This window comes from Eurytemora carolleeae, unplaced genomic scaffold, assembly GCF_000591075.1.
Source record: "Eurytemora carolleeae unplaced genomic scaffold, Eaff_2.0 scaffold2119, whole genome shotgun sequence".
Taxonomy (NCBI): domain Eukaryota; kingdom Metazoa; phylum Arthropoda; class Copepoda; order Calanoida; family Temoridae; genus Eurytemora; species Eurytemora carolleeae.
The window spans coordinates 8,941-29,637 of NW_019398005.1; the positions used below are offsets into that span (position 1 = coordinate 8,941).

Genomic DNA, 20,697 nt, shown 5'->3' on the forward strand with positions numbered 1-20,697 from the left:
GTCCAAAGATCGCTCACCAGGACAGACCCCATGGCAATCAATTAAACCATTGATCAAAAGTTACAGGATTGGTTAAGATTACCAATTACACCATTGATTATGTCCCCTCTTAATATTCTTTACATTGTAAAGCCCAAGAATTACCTCGCCGGAATCGGGCGTCATCCGCTTTCGACCAGAGCCTCTTCCTCCCCCTGAAACTCAGCTAGTCTTTTCTTTAACTGTGCTCCCATCATCGACTCGTGGACCAGCCCCTTTTGAACGAGCTCATAAACAACCTCGCACAGCTCTCTTTACTTCTTAGGTAGCTCCAGATTCGAGGTATCAGACTTCTGAGCAAACAGCACCTGGGCAGCACCCTGCTTAAACACACTGATATCCGTGGTCGTCTTCTTAGCTAGAAACGTAAAGTTAGCTTTATCCACTATTGTTTTAAGTTAAGTATAGCACGTGGTTTGCCCAGTAAGCCAAAACATGGCCACAATGGCTTTGTCAGCTTTCTTAATCACTACCACGAAGTATGCCACCATGCTTAAAATCCTGTTCCCCCAGACTATTCCATTTTTCGTTCCATCTATCAGAAATAAAAACAGCTCTAGAATTGACATCATTCTCAATGCACACAGCTGATTTCCTAGTTGCGTGACTTCCTGCGCCTTTCACTCCCTGCGTCTTCAAACCTTAGAATTTCATGCCCGTGTCCCTTATGTTCCATGCTTCCTGTCCCTTTCCTCTAGATTAATTATATAACCCCATCAATTATTTATCCTAGTCGGGTCTCTCTGATTCTAAGTTACTGTTCGACATTAAGAATCTTAGAATCCAAAACTCTCCTATACTATAGACTCATGATGGTTAATTGGTGTTACCTGTTGAAATTCTACCTTTGATCAATGGGTCCCCTTATATCATTAATCCATATTACATCATATAGTCATCTGTATATCTATTCCTCCTTGCCAGTCAGTCTTGTAATGTTCCTTAAATGAAACATATTACACCATATGTTTCCTCTATCCCCAGCTATCATTCATTGGACGCATTACATTTATTCCAACGTAATGAGGGCCCTCCCCTACCCCTTTCTATCAATTTGGTACATGACCATTTACTTTAAGCTATGTTGTATTAAGAATGGAGATGGAGGATCTTGAGTGGAGCTTCTTGCTCTTTCAGTTATCAGAATCAAACCAATCCTTCAGCCTCGAGGAGAAGGTGGAGAAAAGGGAAATCTACCAACTCCAGGGTGAGGGTGGTGCTGAAGTTGATGGTGTCCAGTAAACATTTCATCAGGCAAAATCAAATCATTCCCAAGAGCAAGATCTAGACAAGAAGAAAACCAGAGAAATGATTGCGAGGAGAGGACTAAAGTGCAAGAATGTTAATAAGGGCAGCATGGATATTACAAGTTAAAGAAATCTACTCCAGCCCGGGTATTGAAGGACAATCTCTCCTATTGTTCTGATGAAGCCCAAGTAGAGCTGAGTGAGAAACAGTCCAAGTTAAAGGAGGTGTTCCCCTCATGCAGGTGTACAGGAGCAGATGTTTCTGCCTGGTGGTTCCATCAGGATTCCTCCCATGCAGAATTCTTCCCACATGATTCTTCTCACACGGGATTCCTCCCACGGGATTTCTCCCTTATGGGATTCCTCCCAAACTGGATTCCTCCCCCATGGGATTCCTACCACATGGGATTCCTCCTACAGGATTCCTCCCACAGGATTCCTCCCACCAGGATTCCCACACAGAATTCCTCCCATTGAATTCCTCCAAAGTAATACAGAGTAGATAAGCATATATATGTTAATACGTTATTGGAGCAGCTGACAATCTAGCTTCAAACATTCCTCCTCCCAGGCAAAAGTATAAAGCCCTAGAAGAGATACTTGCTGCCAAAGTCAATACCTATCAGGCCAGTCAAAACAAAATGGCCCACCTTAGAGCAGTTGCTAACATTTTCAGCTCTGCATGAATTCTTAATATAAATTTAAAAAAAAAGAAATTTTAAAAAAATACAAAAGATGAACAAATAAAAAAATAAAAAAATATAAAAAATGAGAAAAAAAATAAGTATTATAAAATCAAGATGTTTATTTAAAAAAAAAAATTATTTTAGATTAGTTTACTATTATTCTTTTGAATCAATATTTCCTATCTTTTAAACTTACTTCCACTTCTAAAATATTCTTTCAGAAAAAAAATTTAATATGGTGTGCTAAAACACTTGACCTACTCGTAGTGCATGCTGGTTCAGACAGGCAAAGTATTAAATCATACATGATTACTATAATATAATCAAATGCAGGGATCTTATTGTGGATCCTTTGTTAACAACTGTGGGAGGAATCCTGTGTGGAAGGAATCCTGTGTGGGAGGAATCCCATGTGGGAGGAATCCTGTATGGGAGGAATTCTGTGTGGGAGGAATCCCATGAGGGAGGAATCCTGTGTGGTAGGAATCCTGGGTGGGATGAATCCTGTTTGGGAGGAATCCTGTTGGGAGGAATTCCATGACTACCCTGCCGGGTACTCCCAGTTAGGCACAGCCTCTAGTCTTGAAGAACTCAGGTCAACTTTGGAGAAGAGTTTGGGTGTGGCAGGGGACACTCTCCGATTTATTCTGATTCAGCTGGCAGTTCCAGTTCCAGATTATGTGATTGACAGATGTCCTGCCCCTGAATGGGTAATCATGAGGTCTAAGAACAAAGAGAAATTTATTTTAATATTGTTTTTAAAAAAGGCTTGGACATGACTGCAACAACACTTGCATAGTTGTTGCTACTTTAGAGTATAATGCACTGGATCAAGAATTAAGCTCCAAAGCTTGTACAATCATGAAGACTGTTACTAGTTCAACAAAAGACTCCACAGTTTCAGTGCAAAGCTTAACCTGGGAATGCAGTTCTTCATTCTATAATTATTTGCTTTGAAAAATCACCCTTTCCTGTCGGGTCCCCCTATTCAGTCTTAACAGAAACCAGGAAGAGTTGGAGGACAAGCTGGCTTCTCTTGTTAATCAAGTAGCTGACACTGTGGCTCAGGACTCATTTAACATTATGAACCTGTTTGGGGATGAGGATGAGGATCGTGTTTTGAAATTAGGCATTTGATCTATTCCCATTTTACTATATAGAATATGTACATTTCAAATTGCTACGCGCATGCACATATGTATGCCTGGATCCTAAGTATAGCTTCAGTAAGGCCTAAACCAACCATTGACTCTGATGTAAACTTACTTTGATTTCTTTCTTAATAGATGACATTCGTTTAAACATCCAAACTCTCTTCTACCAAGTAACACCAAATGAATAAAGAATTAAAGAATACATTACACAGTTTATATAGTAAGAGTAGTGAGAGAACCGGTCATTCTAAAGAAATCAATACAGATCAGACCGCCCCTATAGACGTGTAATGGCAGTAGATTTTTCCGCACATAATCATAAGAACATAAATAACATGATCAGCAGCACCATCGACATTTTCACTTAATCTAAGCTGTAAATCAGATGTGAAAAAGAGGACAGTAAAGTGTCCAAGCAGCTCCATGTCCTTCCTTTATACCGTCCTAGTTAGGGCTGGGCACATTCCGACTTTTTTTAAATCGTTCCGTTCCGTTCTAGAACGAGGGCCTTCAGCTAAATCGTTCCGTTCTTGTTCCGTTTTTTTTAAATTGTTCTGTTCTCGTTCCGTTTCGTTCCGTTCCGTTCTGAGTAGTAAAACGGTCTCCCCGTTTCGTTCCGTTCTTGGCGTTCCTTATTTGAAGAACGGTTCCATCTATCTCGTTCCGTTCTTAGTCGAAGAACGTTTCTATCTCCCCGTTCCGTTCTTAGTATAGAACGATTCCATTCCCGTTCCGTTCTTAGTCGAGAATGGTTCCATCCCCGTTCCCTTCTGAGTCAAGAACAATTCCATCCCCACGTTCCGTTCTTAGTATAGAACGATTCCATTCACATTCCTTTCTTTGTCAAGAACGTTTTCATCCCCGTTCTTTGTTTTCTTGATTAAGAATGGTTCCAACCTTTGAGGTTATTAAATATGGATGAGTTCAGTGTACAATTACATGTTTCTCTTTTTGAAATTTAGTGTGCATTAGTATGAAATTTTAACACTTTAAGGCTTAAGCCAGAAAAAGGACATAGTCTTCCAGGATGATTATCATTTAACATTTTTTCATCTGAAAACTAACTATTATCCACAATAAATGAGACTTTAAATCTGACCTAGGACTTTTATAAATCAACAATCTGTAAAAAAATTTTAAGGAATTGAAAATGAAATAAAAGAATTGCAATGTATCATCCTTTGTGGAAAGCCTAGAGAAAATTACAACAATGAACAATAATTATTTATTTTCCAAAAGAATTTACATAAATTATTAATCACAATTGCAGAAATCCTCGGGATCATTTAAACTTTACAGAAATCCTCGGAATCATTTAAACTTTACAGAAATCCTCGGAATCATTTAAACTTTACAGAAATCCTTGGAATCATTTAAACTTTATAGAAATCTTCGGGATCATTTAAACTTTCCAGAAATCCTCGGGATCATTTAAACTTTACAGAAATCCTTGGAACCATTTAAACTTTCCAGAAATACTCGGAATCATTTAAACTTTACAGAAATCCTTGGGATCATATAAACTTAATAGAAATCCTCGGGATCATAAAAACTTTACAGAAATCCTTGGGCTCATTTAAACTTTACAGAAATCTTCGAGATCATTTAAACTTTACAGAAATCCTTGGGATCATTTAAACCTTACAGAAATCCTAGGGCTCATTTAAACTTTACAGAAATCCTCAGGATCATTTAAACTTTACAGAAATCCTTGGGATCCATTATACTTTACAGAAATCCTTGGGATCATTTAAACTTTACAGAAATCCTTGGGATCCATTAAACTTTACAGAAATCTTCGGGATCATTTAAACTTTACAGAAATTCTCGGGATCATTTAAACTTTGCAAAAATTCTCAAGATCATCTCAAATATTTGTGAATAATTATACTAAGTAAGACGAACAGATGGTCATTTTGTGCCCAAGAAGTTATCAAAACATTTTTAATAATTAAGATTTAGAAAACAAATTTAAAATGAAAGATAATTTTTTGTCAAAAAAAAAATCGTTTAAAGCCAATACAGTAAACAACCCTCGGAACCTAAAAAACAATGCATAGACTTAGGCCACCCCACCAATTTAATGTTAATAAGTATATTATAAAGTTTAAATTTGACTTAAAGTATTTTGCTAAAAAAAATGTGCATAATGAACTTAAAACTAAATTAAAATGGGTGAAAAAAATAAAAAGGAAGTCAAAACTTTTGCTTGGACTCTCAAAATGACCATCACCTTTCTGTATAATGTTGTAGTTTTTTCTCAGAATAATTCTGGCCTCAAGGGCCTCTTTCCCTAATGAGCCTCTATTTCCTGAGCTTAGCAACCCTACATTTTATAACATTGAGATTCTTGACTGATCAAATGATTAATTTCAAGAAACTCAAAATAAACTCAAGTGCTGTAATAACATTAGCTTAAGTGGAGGTATGGGGGGGGGTGATAAACACCCTACTTACTAATCCATACTGTTGACCTTAGTAGGTATACAAAATACAGGCCTATATAAAATACCTATCTATAGCCTATGGGGGGGAAAAATTTCTTAAGAGAGGGGGGGGGGGATTCTGATTTTTCATGAAATATGTGGGAATCAATAATCATCAATCTCAGTGTTTCCTGTTTGTGAAAAAACCCTTTCACAGGAAGTTGAAGTTGCGGGGATGCAGAGGAGATCTTGGGCAACAAGTGGGAGATTAGTTTGGTACTCTGTTCCCGCAGTTTTCCAATACTCTAGAGGGTCGTAGATAATATGTAAAAGTAAAATACTGACACCCCTTTCATTGTTGAAAATCAATGAATACACGTGTCATTTAATCCCATCTTCTCTTTCAAGCAAAATTATTTATTTTATTAAATTCCTTTGCAATATTAACTCTTATCACAACATGCTAGAAATAAAGCCTCTAACAAAAAAAAGCTAGTTGCCAACAAGTATAAAATATTAGATAAAAGTTTCGTAACATTTTTTCAAAAATTAAAACAAGTTTTAAGGGAAAATTTTTTTTTTTTATTAATTGAATATGAGGGCCATTTTACCTGATTCTCTGAGGATATCGATTCTAGACACATGCTCTACCTCTATTTATGAAATAAGCATAATATATAATTTGGATGAAGAAAAAAAACTTAAGCAATAAACCAGTAAATGAAAACAATGAAGAAAAATTATTTATGCTTGAAAACATTTTTCTAGATTTGGCTTCATTTGACAAGGTCAAGTAATAGACTAATTCCCAATTAGGGCAAATGATATCGATTTAACGAAGTGTGAATTGGTTGAGAGACTCCATGAGAGCTCTATAGATCTCTAGCGCAGCGTCGTGTTTCTCCTTCAGATCAGCAGATGGAGCAATAGGCATAGAGAACTCTGTAGGATTAATCCTTTGAAGGTTACTCATGAGTTTGGCCTTCATGGCCATGAGCTTGGCTTGCTCATTCGACCTCTCCTGAAGATCTACTGTCCCCATGATTTCGGCTGTAGCCATGACCTCCAGCTCAGTGTACCTCTTGTTCACCGAGATGCTAACCTTTTCGTACAGGACATTCATGTATTCCAGCTCGCGACACGCCTTTTCCTCTAGGAACCATTTGCATGTAGTTTTCCTTACAAACAAGGTCTCATACAACTCTTGTTTTGCGGATGAAGGTGAGGCTTTCAGGATGCTATCCAAACGCTCTCCTTGGTTCATGATCGCTGCCTCGACAGCATCAACAAAGGTAGGAGTGGGAAGGTAAGCTGCAATTCGTTCCAAGCTTATCCTTTGGAGTACCACCCTCGACATGCTTGGACACTCCATCCACTTCGCCCAGTTCTCTTTTTCTTTTTCTGGCAGAGATTGGCCATAGTAAACTAATCCCACAAAAGCAGTGCAGGGGAACTTGGATATCTGCAAGGCATCAGGCTGCTTGGCTAGTAACGCCACGAAGGGAGCGTCTTTAACCATGTCTGCTGCCTTACGTATGTTGGGCTGCTCGACTTCCATCTCCCGAACCATTGTTTGGTTCTCGGCATTGAGCATTTTGACCAAATCCAGAGCAAAATCCAAAGTGGTCAGATTCATCCTCCAATTGACCAGTTTCATTTGGGTGAAACAAGTTGCGGCCCAGGGAGAAACACCCTTGACTGCCACTAACTGGTCCTCCGGTAAGAGATCTTCTACTTTCACTGATGGATTGTAGATCCCCTGTTTGTCCAGAGCGAGGACCGCCCCAAGAACTTGATACACAACGGGTGCAGTGTCACCTGCAGTCAATCCAAGAGCAGTTCTCTCTGTAGCGAAATCAGTCTCACTTAAGGTGTCAGTAGACAACGACATACAAGCAGCCCTGTATCTTTTGTGGAGTTGCTCACCCAACTTTCCTTCCTGGGTGTAACTGGATATAAGCAAATAGCATAGGGTTGCTGCCCTATACCTCGAATCCCTGGCTTGAGCGTCCTCAGGTTCATATGGTTGTAAACCATCTAAGTAGATCCCAGGGGCATGCTCGAAAGGCGCTACCAGTGCGTGGGTCTTGACCTCATCCTCTACATATGGATACATATGCAAGAGAGCCATGAGAACTTTCGTTGTCTTTGGCACCCCAGCAGATGTAAGGATCGATACCAATTGTACTTGGTTTGTGTAGAAGACCTTGGGTCTGGAGTCGATAGCCAGCGTCTTGCCAACTGGCCTTGCAATGCGCTCCACGAACGATTTATCCCAGCGAACAGATATTACATCCAATTTCCCGAAAGCATTACTTGGGAGTGATGCCAATAGCTCATTTGCCAGATCATGATCACTCCTGCATACTTGTTGCCCTCGAGATGGCAGGGTGCCTTTAACACTGTCAACGAACAGAGCTTGCAAGGAGTGTTTGGCTGGATAGCCACAAATGGGTCCTCAGGAAGAGACCAATCTGCTGGTTCTGAAGGGATGGCAATCCGCCTCGCATCGGACTGATCAAGGAATTCACGAAACTCCATCCAGTAGTTACAAGGATACTCCAAGGTGGGGGCGGACTCCCAGTTGAAAGCACGTGTTCCCATAACATTGTGGAGTTCCTTCAGGTTATCAGACGGATCCAAGAAAGGAGCTGAAGATTCAGCTTGACCAGAGCCTCCAGGTGCGTTTGAAGCCATTCGATTGCTACTAGTGGTCTCGAGATGAGTAGGTTAATATGAAATATCAACTTGAAATATGAAATATCAACTATCAAGTGATAGACTAGATGGAGAAATGTTGCAGCAACATAGAGTTTGTCTGACAGCTCCGGATGAATCACGCTACTGAACGAACAATCATTAGAAATCAAGTAAAATGAGAGGGGTATTTATTTCATCAAAAACTAAATTCTACCAAGTTCGATTTTAAAATCATTAAATTGTTGCTGAAAAATTTATGTGTTTATATTATTAATAATTTCAGCATTAGCCTCATAAGCCCCAATGATCTTCTTAACCATTTCCAGTTCAGACCACCACCTTGTCTTAGAACCCAGAGTAAGCCTTTGACCAAAACCACATCTTTTCAGAATTTCCTTGGCTTTTGTTGAGCATGAATATTTTCTGGATATTGTCTGCGCTTTCGCCAATGCGGTTGAAAAGGTTACATCACTTTGAAGAGCAGAAATGATGCACAACTGCATGGAGTGACTAAAATATACATCTTGAATTAGTTTCAGGGATTTAAAGCATAATTTCAAGTGACCCTCCATGCAGAGATTGCAATGCCTGATTTAAAACAGTTACTTCATAACAAATTTATCCAAGTTTTCTCAAAAGTGTTTAATTCGGATAATTCCAATGTTCTCCAGCAATAATTCAATTAAATTTTGTAGAAAACCCACATTTGAAAATAACCACTTTTCAACATTATGGACATTGATATTTAATTTAATAATAAACTTTTAAAGGTACTGTTATTTAAGGGTCACATGAAATTACGCTAACTAATTAGTAACAGTGTCATGAATAAGATTATTTAGAAATCTGTATGAAAAAATTATCACAATAAATATCTACTTTCTCTTATGTCCTGATTAAAGGATATCAAATCAAATAAAGTTTAAATCTAACAGAGAACCCAATGTGAAACTTCAGTACTTCAGAAACAAATTAAATTGAGAGGTAAGGGGGAGTTTAAAAAAATATATATGTCCCTGATTAAATTTTAGAATTAATATTAAAGAATAAAACTATTTAAACATTTTACTATTTTTTTAAAAGAAAAAATGTTTCTTTTTTCAAGGATTGGATTGAAATTTATAAAAATTAATTAATAGCTATAAGACGTAGTTGAACAACATCCTCTGCAACAGTTTCAGTTGATGAAAAAAAGTTTAAAAGCACTTCCAGCTATCCATTAATTTCGGTTTCTTAATAACCTAACTTAACTTCCAATCTTGCTACAGTAAAACGCTACAGTTTTACTTAGTTTAACAACCTTATTTAGAAATGCTTAACTGCAGCATAAAAATTCTACCGGAAACACCAGATTCGGTTGTTGAGCATTGTCTGAAAGTTCTTCTGAATAGTCTCTGTTCTTGAATCATACTCGTCAATATCTTCCAGATTCACCATCTGTAGTTCATCCTCGTCTTCCTCATCCTCAAGATCTTCCTCGTCAAAAAAACAATCAATGGCTTTCGATTTGTGAATTGCAGAGGGAAGATCTTCTTCAATGGCACTTTATCCCCTTTTGCCTTTAGCATTCTTGCGGCTTTTACAATATTACTGCCATTATCTGAGACACCGAACTCATTCAAGATGTTTGACAATTCCTCAGCAATGCGTTCTCCTGTATGTGGGTTACGAAAATCACGTACTGCTAGGGTTAGGTAGATTAACTCTTTCCTTTCAGGGTCGAAGAAGTGGGCTGTAACTCCCAAATAAGAATTTGTGCAGCCTTTCTGTGACCAAATGTCAGAGGTTATGTTGATTTTCCTAGCACGTTGAGTCAGCTTGTAGATTTCAGTCTTCATCTAAATTATTGAAATTAAGAATTTACACTTCTTTATTAATCCAGACAGAATTATGAGTAGCAGGAATTAGATTAGATACCAATCAAAACCTCAATTAATAGGGAATTTTATGTTTTAGTTTCATAATCCATAATCCGCTACTCTTTTTAACCTGGATTTGGATATCTTACAGAAAATTAACTACAACACTACAACTGAAAAAGCCTAATTCTTTGACTAGTCATGGTTTATCAAATGGGAAAAATAGTTAATTTAAATAGTTCAGATATTAAAAATAAGTTCAAATATTTAATCTGTTCAGAAGTCTTTTCTCTGTCCACTTTGTATCAAATAAAAAAAACTTTAGTTGGACACTTAAAAATAAATCTGCAACATATTGCTCCCTGGATCCATATCCACAAAATTTACAAGTGCACAGATCTGGATTCAAGGGACAAGATATCAACGAAAGCCTGTTAAAAAAAGTTTACTCTCAAAACACAAATTTCAATAGTTAACTATTAAGAGGTAATAAAAACATCCTAATCTCTCAATGGTACATAAGTTTTGGCAAAAAAAGGATTAAATTTTAATAATTTTTAAAAAATTTCAGGACCTGGTCTGGATCCCTTTTTTCCACGGCGGATCCAGAATCCAGGATCTAGATCTTCATCAAAATGGGTTTAAAAGAATAAGTTAGTACCTTGGTTTCTTCACTCTAAACTGCTCTCATTACTGATCTTCTTGATGGTATTTCCAAATGAGCATTCGCTTGATGGATTACTTCTTTGCAGAGAGGGCAGTCAACGACACTACAAGAAAGTATATTTCCACTTATGACAGGGGTGTATATTAGTTCTGAGATTCATATCCCCCCCCCCCAAAAAGAACCAAAGNTATTTTCCCCCCAAAGTCATAACCTAAAAACAGGTGGTGCAGCCTGTGCAAACTTTGATATTTTGGATTTTGTTTGTTCAATGGAGAATTTTAGTGCCTTAGATAGGTCAATAACCATGTCAACAGAAAATTATATACCCCTGAGTTATGCAAAACTGCCATACTTTTTTTTAATAGTCAACTTTTAGGCAGTATATAAATTCAAATTGTTGTGTGAAGTCTTACTCAAGTATCAGGACTACTTTTAGAAAAAAATATGACTAACCTTGCTGGAACAATGGATCGCCCCACCCATAAGGCTACAGTTTTGTTGAAGCTCCTTTGTCTACTGTCATGACTTAGATATTTGGCCGGAGTCTTCTTTAACGATGGGTTGTTGAAAAATTTATTCATATTTGCATCCTTTTTAGAACTGGTAGTGGTATTAGTCTTGTTCTTAGATTTGTTCCAGATCTTCAAATCTTCAGTCAGCTTTTAGCCAAATTCAGTATTACTGTGTGATGCGGTAACATGCTTAACTAGAAAAGAATTTATGATGAAGCTCAGATACATGTATGTTAAAATTGAATGTCTGACTAACAAAAACAAGTATAAAAAGTTTACATGCCAGTTATATATTAAGACTTATCAACAGGGGGTGAGGGGGTGGGGGGTTGTATTCAGGGGGGAAAACACAAAAAAAAAAACTTAGTTTTGTTGATTGAAGGTAAACCTCCCTCAAACTGTAGAGTGAATCAATTTAGTTTCACCATTAATAATGCAACTAAGAAGAAATGTCGGTAAAGGGGACAGTCAGTTTAACCAATTTGTATACATATTCCTTTGAGGAATCTTAATGCAATTTTGCATATAAGCATCATTTGAGTTTGTTTAAAGTAAAATAAAATAGATTTTTCCCCACTTTCTTCCATATTTTTAAAGCTTCTAACACTGCTGTAAATGGACCATCAGGCTTTTCTTTGAAATATAATATATTTATATGCAGTCTTCTGAGTTATAATCTCATTTTTAAGAAATTGTAGATATCAAGTGCATTTTCAGGTTTAAACTCAAACGTAACTAGATTAACTAAAATTACTGTTTTTTTAGATATTTTTAGAACTGTTAATGGCAGGGTCCCCAAATTTTTTGAATTTTTCTTCACAGTCATAAGACATGTTTTAGCAAATAATCAAAGCCTTAAGTAAACTGTATAATTGCCTAATTACTGCCTAAAAGTCTTTTTGAAGTAATATCAGTAAAAATTGCATCAAAAAGACTTTTTCTGGCCGTAATTTGTCAGTCAGGCAGTTGACTAAGGGTTTTGATTTTTTGCTATTATATGTTTTATGAAAAAATGAAAAAATTATTTAAAAATCTGTTAAAAAATATCGTTTTACAAACACAAATGATGTCCATATGCAAAATTTCAGCAAGGTTCCTTTAAAAATGAAAACAGGAACCCCCACATGTATTATAACTGACTGACCCCTTTACAAAATTTTAGGGGTCGAGTCTGCCCCATGCAGGACACTGCCATGGCAATACAGGTTTTTTACATTATCCGTCATAAAAATAGTCAATTTAATCCCAAAAAATCCTAAATCCAAAATACTTGTTGGATCGTGTCGCGCACCCCCACACACTACATGTCTTGTTCGTCAGGAACTTCTAAATTTTCTCGTCAAAATAATAAGAGCAACTTTCATTTTTGGCAAAATTGAGTGTTAAAAAATATACTGCGAGTCTATATAATCCTTTGACCTTCCCTTTATTTCTGAATTAATACCTATAATATGACAAGCAACTTTTATACAGGTGTGGCTGCAGAGCCCAGCCTAAAATTTGGATACTGGCAGACCTGGCAGTTTACCTTATTCTTCTTTTCCCGTTTAAATTAGTGGGATTGCAGTCGACGTCACTATCCCCCTCCTCCATTCTTCTGCAAGAGTTATAACTCACTGTATTTTCAATTCACAAATAATTTTAAATTTATTTCTAGCACTGAAACGTACTAACCGACCGAAGGGGATGATTTACCGCGTAATATACTGAGATGGCCGGTTCTAGAAACATGACTCTTAAGAGTGGTATAAGAGCGGTATTAGCTAATACCGCTCTTATACCACTCTTAAAGCTAATACCAGTGTTTAGGAAATACGGATTCTTTAGACACAAATGCTTCCTAATTCGGGGTAGGATTATCTAGCATAGAACAGGATATGGATTCTTTAGTCATCCTTTGAAATCTGTGCTAATACCAGTATTATCATCCATACTGTGAGTTTCTGCGCATGCTCAAACCAGTGTTAGCAGTATTTGATCAAAACTAAGACGACTTTTTCTATTCAAGTACCATTTAATGATAAGATCTGGTTTTATTTAAGATTTTGTAGGTGTTTTTCTTATTTTCATCCTTTTGTTTGCGTCCCAAATTGTCTAAAAGTGATTATTTAAATATAAAATTTTCAGACAAGTTATGGATACCGTTGATGCTATCCGTGAAAATGAACTTAACAATCTTAACGATCTTAACGATCTTAGAGAGCTACATGAGATGCTCATGAGATCTAATGTTTTAGATGTTCAAAGGAGAGCTCCTGTGTGGTAAGTTGATTTTAAAAAGTACCCCATCCCCCTAAATCATAAAACACATTGCTGCTATATATGCTAAAGCGTTATAAAAAGTGATCCAATAACTTAAGGGTGTTCATTCCTTAATATCTAGGAGAAGGAACAGAGTTGATCATCTAAACTATATTCAAAACGAACGAGAGTTCAAATCTAGGTAAGGATTGTAAATATTTAATTAATCAACCCATTATAATTTAAAAGAAATATGCATTAAGTACAAAATTGTTGGTTGAAAATCAAGTTCTTTTACCAGGTACCGCCGGGCATTTCAGTTACAGGGTGTCCCACGAAACATGACAGTAGGTGAATGGTTTAAAATGTCTTCTTCCATAATTTGGTAAGTTGTTTGATACGAAAGAGAATAAAAAAAATATTGTACATAAGTAAAATTTATTTCAACCTAAAATTTATTTGAATAAAAGATTTTTTTAACAAAATGAAATACAAAAAAAAAGTCTTTAATATCTAAGACACCATATTGAGGAAGACATTCAAAACTGTTCACCAATTGTCATGTTTCGTGGGACACCCTGTATATACAATAATGCTCCTATATAAATATGACACCTATAGTTGGCCAAGCGTCTGGGCCAAATGGGCTGACATTTTTTACAGGGAACCCAAGGGGTATTCAAAACTAACATTGGCCAAAAATATTTAATTTTCTTTTTTTTAAACACTGGCGACGCCGGTTATTCTAGCTAATATATTATATAGAGAGATGTAGTAAGATTTACGTAAATAAAAAGTATATTGATTTTTAGGTTCCGGTTCAATAGGGAAAACCTCTTGAGAATTGTGGACCTAGTGTCCCCGTATCTCAACCTGTCTGAGACTAACAGGGGGCTCCCTGTTAGTGCGGAGCAGATTGTGTGTGTGGCTCTGGAGATCCTTGCCGGAGATCAATACTTCCGCTGTGCAAGTTATGGTTCCGGAGTCTCCAAAACCACTGCATGGACAGCATTGAAAAGGTATTTTCAATATGCACTATTTTCAATATCCACTATACTAGATGTATAACGAAAAAACAGTTTGAAATTTAATTTGAAACAGTAGAACAAATACTCATGGTTGAATTATAAATTCATAATCATAAACGAAATGTTTTTAGATTTGTGCAAGCTTTGTTGAATGATAATGTACGGGGGCAGTTCCTGTATATGCCAACACAGGAGCAGCAGAGGGAGAACATCTCTGCTGTTTTTGATAAGTACAAGCTGACCAACGTCATCACGGGGGTGGACGGGTGCCACATCCCGTTCCTCGAAAAACCCAGAAGGATTCTGGCTGAGAAGAATTCTAAGGATTTTATCAACAGGAAAAACGTTTATTCAATAAATTCTCAAATTGTTGGAGGATTCAACCGGAGAATTTATGATATTCTCCTCTCTGCCCCTGGTTCCTTCCATGACGCAGCGGTCTGGTCAATGTCAAATGCAAAGGCATGGCTAGAGACAAGATTTCCCCAGAGGATCATGCTCGGGGACAGTGCGTATCCTCAAACGGATGTCCTCATGACTCCCTATCCTGAGGAACAGTCCAGGTGAAAAATAAATAAAATATTAAAATCAGTAGTGTTTATTTCGCAGAAAAAATCGCCCAGCCCCCTCCCCCACTCTGCTGAAAATAATTTTTTGCACAGAAGTTTTGAATTTTAAATGTTTTTGTTTTAAAACAATACTTATAATTAAAATTTTTGTTTTAGGGATGACAACAGTAAGTGTTTGTTTAATGTAAGGCATTCCCAAGCTAGGGTAGAGATGACTGAGTGCATCTATGGGATTCTGAAGCGTCGTTTCCCAATCATTAAACACATCCGAAATGATTTACCAAATGCCATTCTTATTGTGCAGGCATGTGCAGTCCTACACAATATTGCTCTTGATTGGAAAGACGATGTTCCCAATGATCATCATCCTAATGATGATGATGATGATGATGATGATGATGATCTGGATGTTCCTCAGGATCAGCTGCACATCATTAACATGCTGAGTGTGAGAGAAAGGCGGGAGCAATGCATGAACGCCAGGGACAATTGGAGAATGAGCATGGATAGTAATCCAACCCGTAAAGAGTTGGAGAAGATGGCTCGGCATGGTGTAGAAGCTGAAGCTTGCCGACGTGCTCGGCGCCGTGCTCAACACTAACTTTATTGTTTAGTCTATTTCCTTAATAAAGGTGGGGTTTTTAATGAGGCAGCATTGTCCCAATTTTCCCCACGCTGTCGAATATTGTTTATTAAGATAGAGAGAAAATACAAATTATCATTTTCCATCATCATAATCAAAAAACAAAGGAATAGGAATTCAACATTTGAACAGCACTGAAGTGTATTTTGTCATATGGGTCTGTTTACACTGCACATTTAAAGTTTTAACTTAATTATAAAAGTTGTCTTCCTATTTCAAAGTTTTCAGGTTATTACTGTACCAGAGTTTTTTAAGAGGGTGACAAAAGTTTATGGGAAAGTAATTAATTTAGAGCTTATTTTATGAATGGAAAATTTAACATTTACATTAATTACATTTCACAAAGATTTAAATTCTGTTAACAATGAACTCCTCTAATGTAGAGTAAATTTGATCTTTACACAATTAACATTTTTAAAATGTTTACAAATTCTGTTTACAACGACCTATTCTTATAAAGAATAATTTCTAATGTAATTTGATGTTCATGAATTGTAATTTGATGTTCTTCTAATTTAGAGTAAATTTCATTTTTACATAATTCACAATTAATCCAATGTCGTATATCTTAGAAATTTAAAACTAGGAATCAAATAATTTAAGTTTAAAATATCATAGGTTTCCATCATCAGGATGCAAAGATATAAGGTTTAGAAATTACTGTTCTTCGAATGTAGAGTAAATTTGGTTTTTACATAATTAACATTTTTGATATAAATTTGTGCTCATGAATTTTGTTAACAACAACCTACTCTAATGTAAAGTAAATGGTGGATAACTGCACTTGTGGGATTTTTAGTGCAGTTTTGGTTAAGGAAGAGGTACTATTGCGTTTGAAGTTTATGGATGAAAAAAGTTTTACATAGAATTTTTTTTGAGTTTTTTTGGTTTTAATGTTTTTTTTTGATTTTATGTTTTTTTACAAAAAAATTTGATTACATGTTAATATTAGGTAGCTTGCGGGTGTCCGATTTGTCCTGAAAGGGTAAAATTTTGACGCAAATAAAAATTTGAAATTGAAAACCTCACTAAATGAACTAATGATGGTGAAATATTGTTTTTAAAAAATTATTGATTGAAAACAAAAACTCCATCGGAAAAAAATAGTGTGTAGAGAAAACTGTTTTATGAAAAAAAAAACAATTTGTTTTCTGATCAAAATTTTAACCTTCAGGACATCCATCATTGTATCAAAAAATTGAATTTTTTTTTATTGTGGAGCTCCTTTTCATGTTGCACTTTTAGATTATGCAACTCCGACTCCTGGAGCCTAAGAGAATGTTCTCTTCTGGTTTGTTCTTTATAAAGCTCAGCCTGAGCTTTCAGAACCTCAACTTGAGCTTCAGATCGATCGTCTCTAAAAAAAATACAAAATATATTTTGATTAGTTGAAAACTTCAAATAGTTTATTAGAGATTAATTACTAATCTGAAGATTAATAATTGAGAAATCGATTAAAGATTAAACTAATGTGAAGATTAACAACTTCAAATAATTTATGGAAAGATAAAACTAATCGAACCTTTGGCCTATCCTTTCAGCAGCTTGCTGGATAGCCAGCTCGGTGGCAGCTGTTGCAGCTGTGGTTGTACGCTGACTTGAGGAATGATGAGTTTGAGCAGAGGATAGAGAAGGATGAGTCTGATGAAAAGATACGGAAGAAGTGAAGGTAGAGGAGGAAACTGGAAAAGTGAGAGAAAAAGGACGAGTGAGAGAAGAAGGATGAGTACAAGAAGAAGGACGAGTAAGAGAAGAAGAAGGAGGAGTAAGAGTAGAAGAAGGAGAAGTGAGAGTAGAGGAAGGAGAAGTGAGAGTAGAGGAAGGACGAGTGAGAGTAGAGGAAGGAAAAGTGAATGTAGAGGAAGGAGGAGGGCGAGTGAGAGTGGCGGAAACCTGATTAAGAGTAAAGGAAGGAGAAGGATGTGTGAGTGTAGAGGCAAAATGATTGAGTGTAGAAGAAGGAGAAGGACAAGTGAGTGAAGATGAAGAAGAAGGACAAATGATTGTAGAAGAGGGATGAGTGAGAGTGTAGTTAGTAAGAGTAGTGGCAGCATTTGTAAAAGTAGAGGAACAAATAGGGGGAGAGAGAGAAGGAAAAGAGAGAGAAGGGAGAGAAGGTTGAGGAGGCTGCTCATCACTAAACAAATTTTATTAAGAATTTAGCTACTTCAAGGTTAAAAACAGGAATGACAACGTAAGCTCTTCACACACATATATTTACTATATGAAATGTGCAGTATTTAAAAAAATCTAATTTTCAAAATTTCAATTTTGTTTTTTAAAATTTTAATTTCTTTATTTAAAATTTCAATTAATTTATTCAAAATTCTAAAATTTTCATGGGCAAAACCAATTTGTTTACAAATTATGAATGTAATGAAAAATTTCCTTCAGAAATTGCTGAGCTCAGCAAGTCATGCTCCTCCTCCTCCTCCTCCTGGGTATCCTGGATATCTTGGGAGGACTCAATCTCCTCCTCATGTTCAACGAGGGAGGGGGTGCAGAGGCGCCATGATCCCCGCAAAAATGATCTCCGAACCTCAGGATTTGCAGAATTACCTCCCGGCCCCGCAAAACTGGTCTCACAGTTTTGCGGGGCCTGGAGGTAATTCTGCAAATCCTGAGGTTCGGAGATCATTTTTGCGGGGATCATGGCGCCTCTGCACCCCCTCCCTAGTTCAACTTCAAGGTTCAGGCTTAAGGGTCCACTGCGAAATGTATCTCCAATGTTCATTGGACCAAATTTATTACTGATGTTCACATCAGACCTATAAAAACAACTTTAATAGAATTGCATAATTTTCAAAATATCAGATTTATTCATACTAGGCTTTTGGTGCGCTTCGCGCCCATCTTCTATTTAAATTGTGAACATGTTCTCTTTGTGTACACTTTAAAACAAAAAATCGCAGATTTCATGCAAAAAATTTCGTGGATTTTAAAAATTTATAGGAAATCGAATTTTGTTTGAAAAATTCATAACAAAAAATTGCAGATTTTCAAATTATTTATTATCTTTGACCAAAATGACTACTGCCTTAATTTTTGAGGAATCCGAATGAAATTTTACACATTGAAGTAAAATAAATTTGATTCAGATTCCTTCAAAATGAAGACAGGAGTCCAAAATGTATTCAAACTGATAAAAGATACCCTCCCCTTTCACGAAAATAAAGAAATTTTAAACACAATTTTTTATGACGTTTATTGGACAGAAACAGAAAAACAAACGAACAGTCAGACCAGTTAAATTTATATATGAATTTACATCAGTTTTTGCAAGCTCCCCCCCCCCCCCACAATAAAAATATTAGAGTGAAGATAAAAATGTGTAAATAACAAAAGAAACATGAAAAAAAAATGTTACCTGAAGACCTCAGGGTCCAGTTCTGGAACAGGAGGAACAGGAGGCCCTCCACCTGTTCTCCGGGCCTCCTTCTGTTGTCTCCTCTGCCGGCTTCCATCTTCATTCAGAATATTTTCAATGTTTCTGTTTGCCAACTCAATCCTAAACTGTTTTACTCCAGGGGTAGTACTCAAACTACAAAATAAAATAAAACATAAATAAAAACTAAAAATACGGGTTTTTTAATGAGTCAATTTTGTTTGGAATACAACTCCAGACAAATGTTTATTTATCCTGTTTGATATTTTCCCTCCAAAAATTCCAGCACATCAGTTATTTACCCCAATTCAACGAATAATCCATAAAAAATCATAAATCCTTCCTTTTTAATTTTATTTCTCATTTTTTTGAATGAGGTATGGAACCCGGCAGGGATGGAGACGGAGCAAAACTCCACGTAAACCCATTGCCAATACGCGTTCAGGAGCCGACTCTGCTTCGTCTATAACATTTTAATTCCTAATCAAATTAAGTTGAATTTAGTCAAAAAATTATGTAATTATTTTATTGTAGAGTTTAAATCTGTTCTGAACTCCTATTCTTTGTGTAAATTCCTGTAGGCTTAAATATAACGATGGTCAATTGCTAGATTCGTTTTACAAAAACTTTTAATACTTTTGGACATTAAAAACCCAGAAATTATCATTTTTGCCTAATAATAATTCTAACTAGAGTTTTTCAATATATATATTCATATGTTTTAAAGAATTATTCACTTCAATGTATCCGTGTTTTTTTGTTTAGTGAATAGTATTTGAAGAAGAACAAGTAATTTCCTAGGGGGGGGGGGGGGTTTACAAAAACCGTTGTTTATAATAGTTGTGTTCATAACGAGTCCAGTCAATATTACCTGCATGGCTGTGGGCTGGGCCAGAAGCTTCTTCAGCTTCCCATTGTCGATTTCCTCGACTATCCGCCGCAGATTGGATATCTGCATCTCCGGCCAAAACGTTCTTTTGGTTGGGTCTAGATATATATGTTGATAATTTGATATGCTAAAATATTACACTTATACTTGAATTCAATATTTATCCCCCCCTACAGAAACCTTATGTCCGCCCCTGATAATAACCTTCAACGGGATCATTGATTGTAGGAAGTTTTGACACAAGTCCTACAATTCTCACTGAATCTTCAAAATAATTATTACGAGACATGTATCTGAAATTTAAAAATTAATTTATACACAATATATTGTTAGAATATTTTAGTAATAATAATAACAAATTTGACTGTGATTACAGCACAAATATTTGTTTATTATTGTTATTTTCTTTTTTCACAAAATCTAACCAAACCAAACTAATACCGGTATGTAAGGTAGATTATCCACCCTAAATCCACCCTGCGGCTGGGTTTAGGTAACACCACTCTTTATAATACCGGTATTAAGCATAATACCAGTATTTACACTTCTAAAGAACCCGTAAGGTAGATGATCTACCCTTAATACCACCAAGCAAGATTTGTAAAGAGTGGTATTTAGGTCTCTAGAACCCGGCTAGAATCTCCGTGGCACC

The 20,697-nt window shown here is 36.2% G+C and overlaps 2 protein-coding genes and 1 long non-coding RNA gene across 3 annotated transcripts; 1 reads left to right on the forward strand and 2 right to left on the reverse strand.

Annotated features, from left to right (window-relative positions):
- Positions 1-9,405: 9,405 nt before the first annotated feature.
- On the reverse strand, positions 9,406-11,605 carry LOC111716573 (uncharacterized). Its single transcript, XR_002768534.1, has 3 exons — positions 11,232-11,605; positions 10,773-10,881; positions 9,406-10,090 (listed from the first exon to the last, which is right to left on the reverse strand). It is a non-coding gene; the product is annotated as an uncharacterized LOC111716573 (long non-coding RNA).
- Positions 11,606-13,094: 1,489 nt separating this feature from the next.
- Positions 13,095-16,064, forward strand: LOC111716571 (putative nuclease HARBI1). The gene is made up of 5 exons (XM_023492056.1): positions 13,095-13,552; positions 13,674-13,733; positions 14,344-14,550; positions 14,691-15,122; positions 15,285-16,064. Exons 1-5 carry the CDS (start codon positions 13,425-13,427, stop codon positions 15,727-15,729), a joined length of 1,272 nt encoding a protein of 423 aa, XP_023347824.1. The 5' UTR covers positions 13,095-13,424; the 3' UTR covers positions 15,730-16,064.
- Positions 16,065-19,121: 3,057 nt separating this feature from the next.
- On the reverse strand, positions 19,122-20,338 carry LOC111716574 (uncharacterized; the record flags this gene model as incomplete). Its single annotated transcript, XM_023492057.1, has 3 exons — positions 19,122-19,619; positions 20,028-20,143; positions 20,250-20,338. Coding segments are annotated over 3 exons (370 nt in total), but the record flags the coding sequence as incomplete, so codon positions are not given.
- Positions 20,339-20,697: the final 359 nt, after the last annotated feature.

Excerpts from the sequence above, each read along its gene's own strand:
- LOC111716571 (XM_023492056.1), top strand. The coding sequence starts at position 13,425 with ATGGATACCGTTGATGCTATCCGTGAAAATGAACTTAACAATCTTAAC. Across the intron at positions 14,551-14,690 it reads GCATGGACAGCATTGAAAAG|ATTTGTGCAAGCTTTGTTGA; the intron begins GTATTTTCAATA and ends AAATGTTTTTAG. Across the intron at positions 15,123-15,284 it reads TATCCTGAGGAACAGTCCAG|GGATGACAACAGTAAGTGTT; the intron begins GTGAAAAATAAA and ends TTTTTGTTTTAG.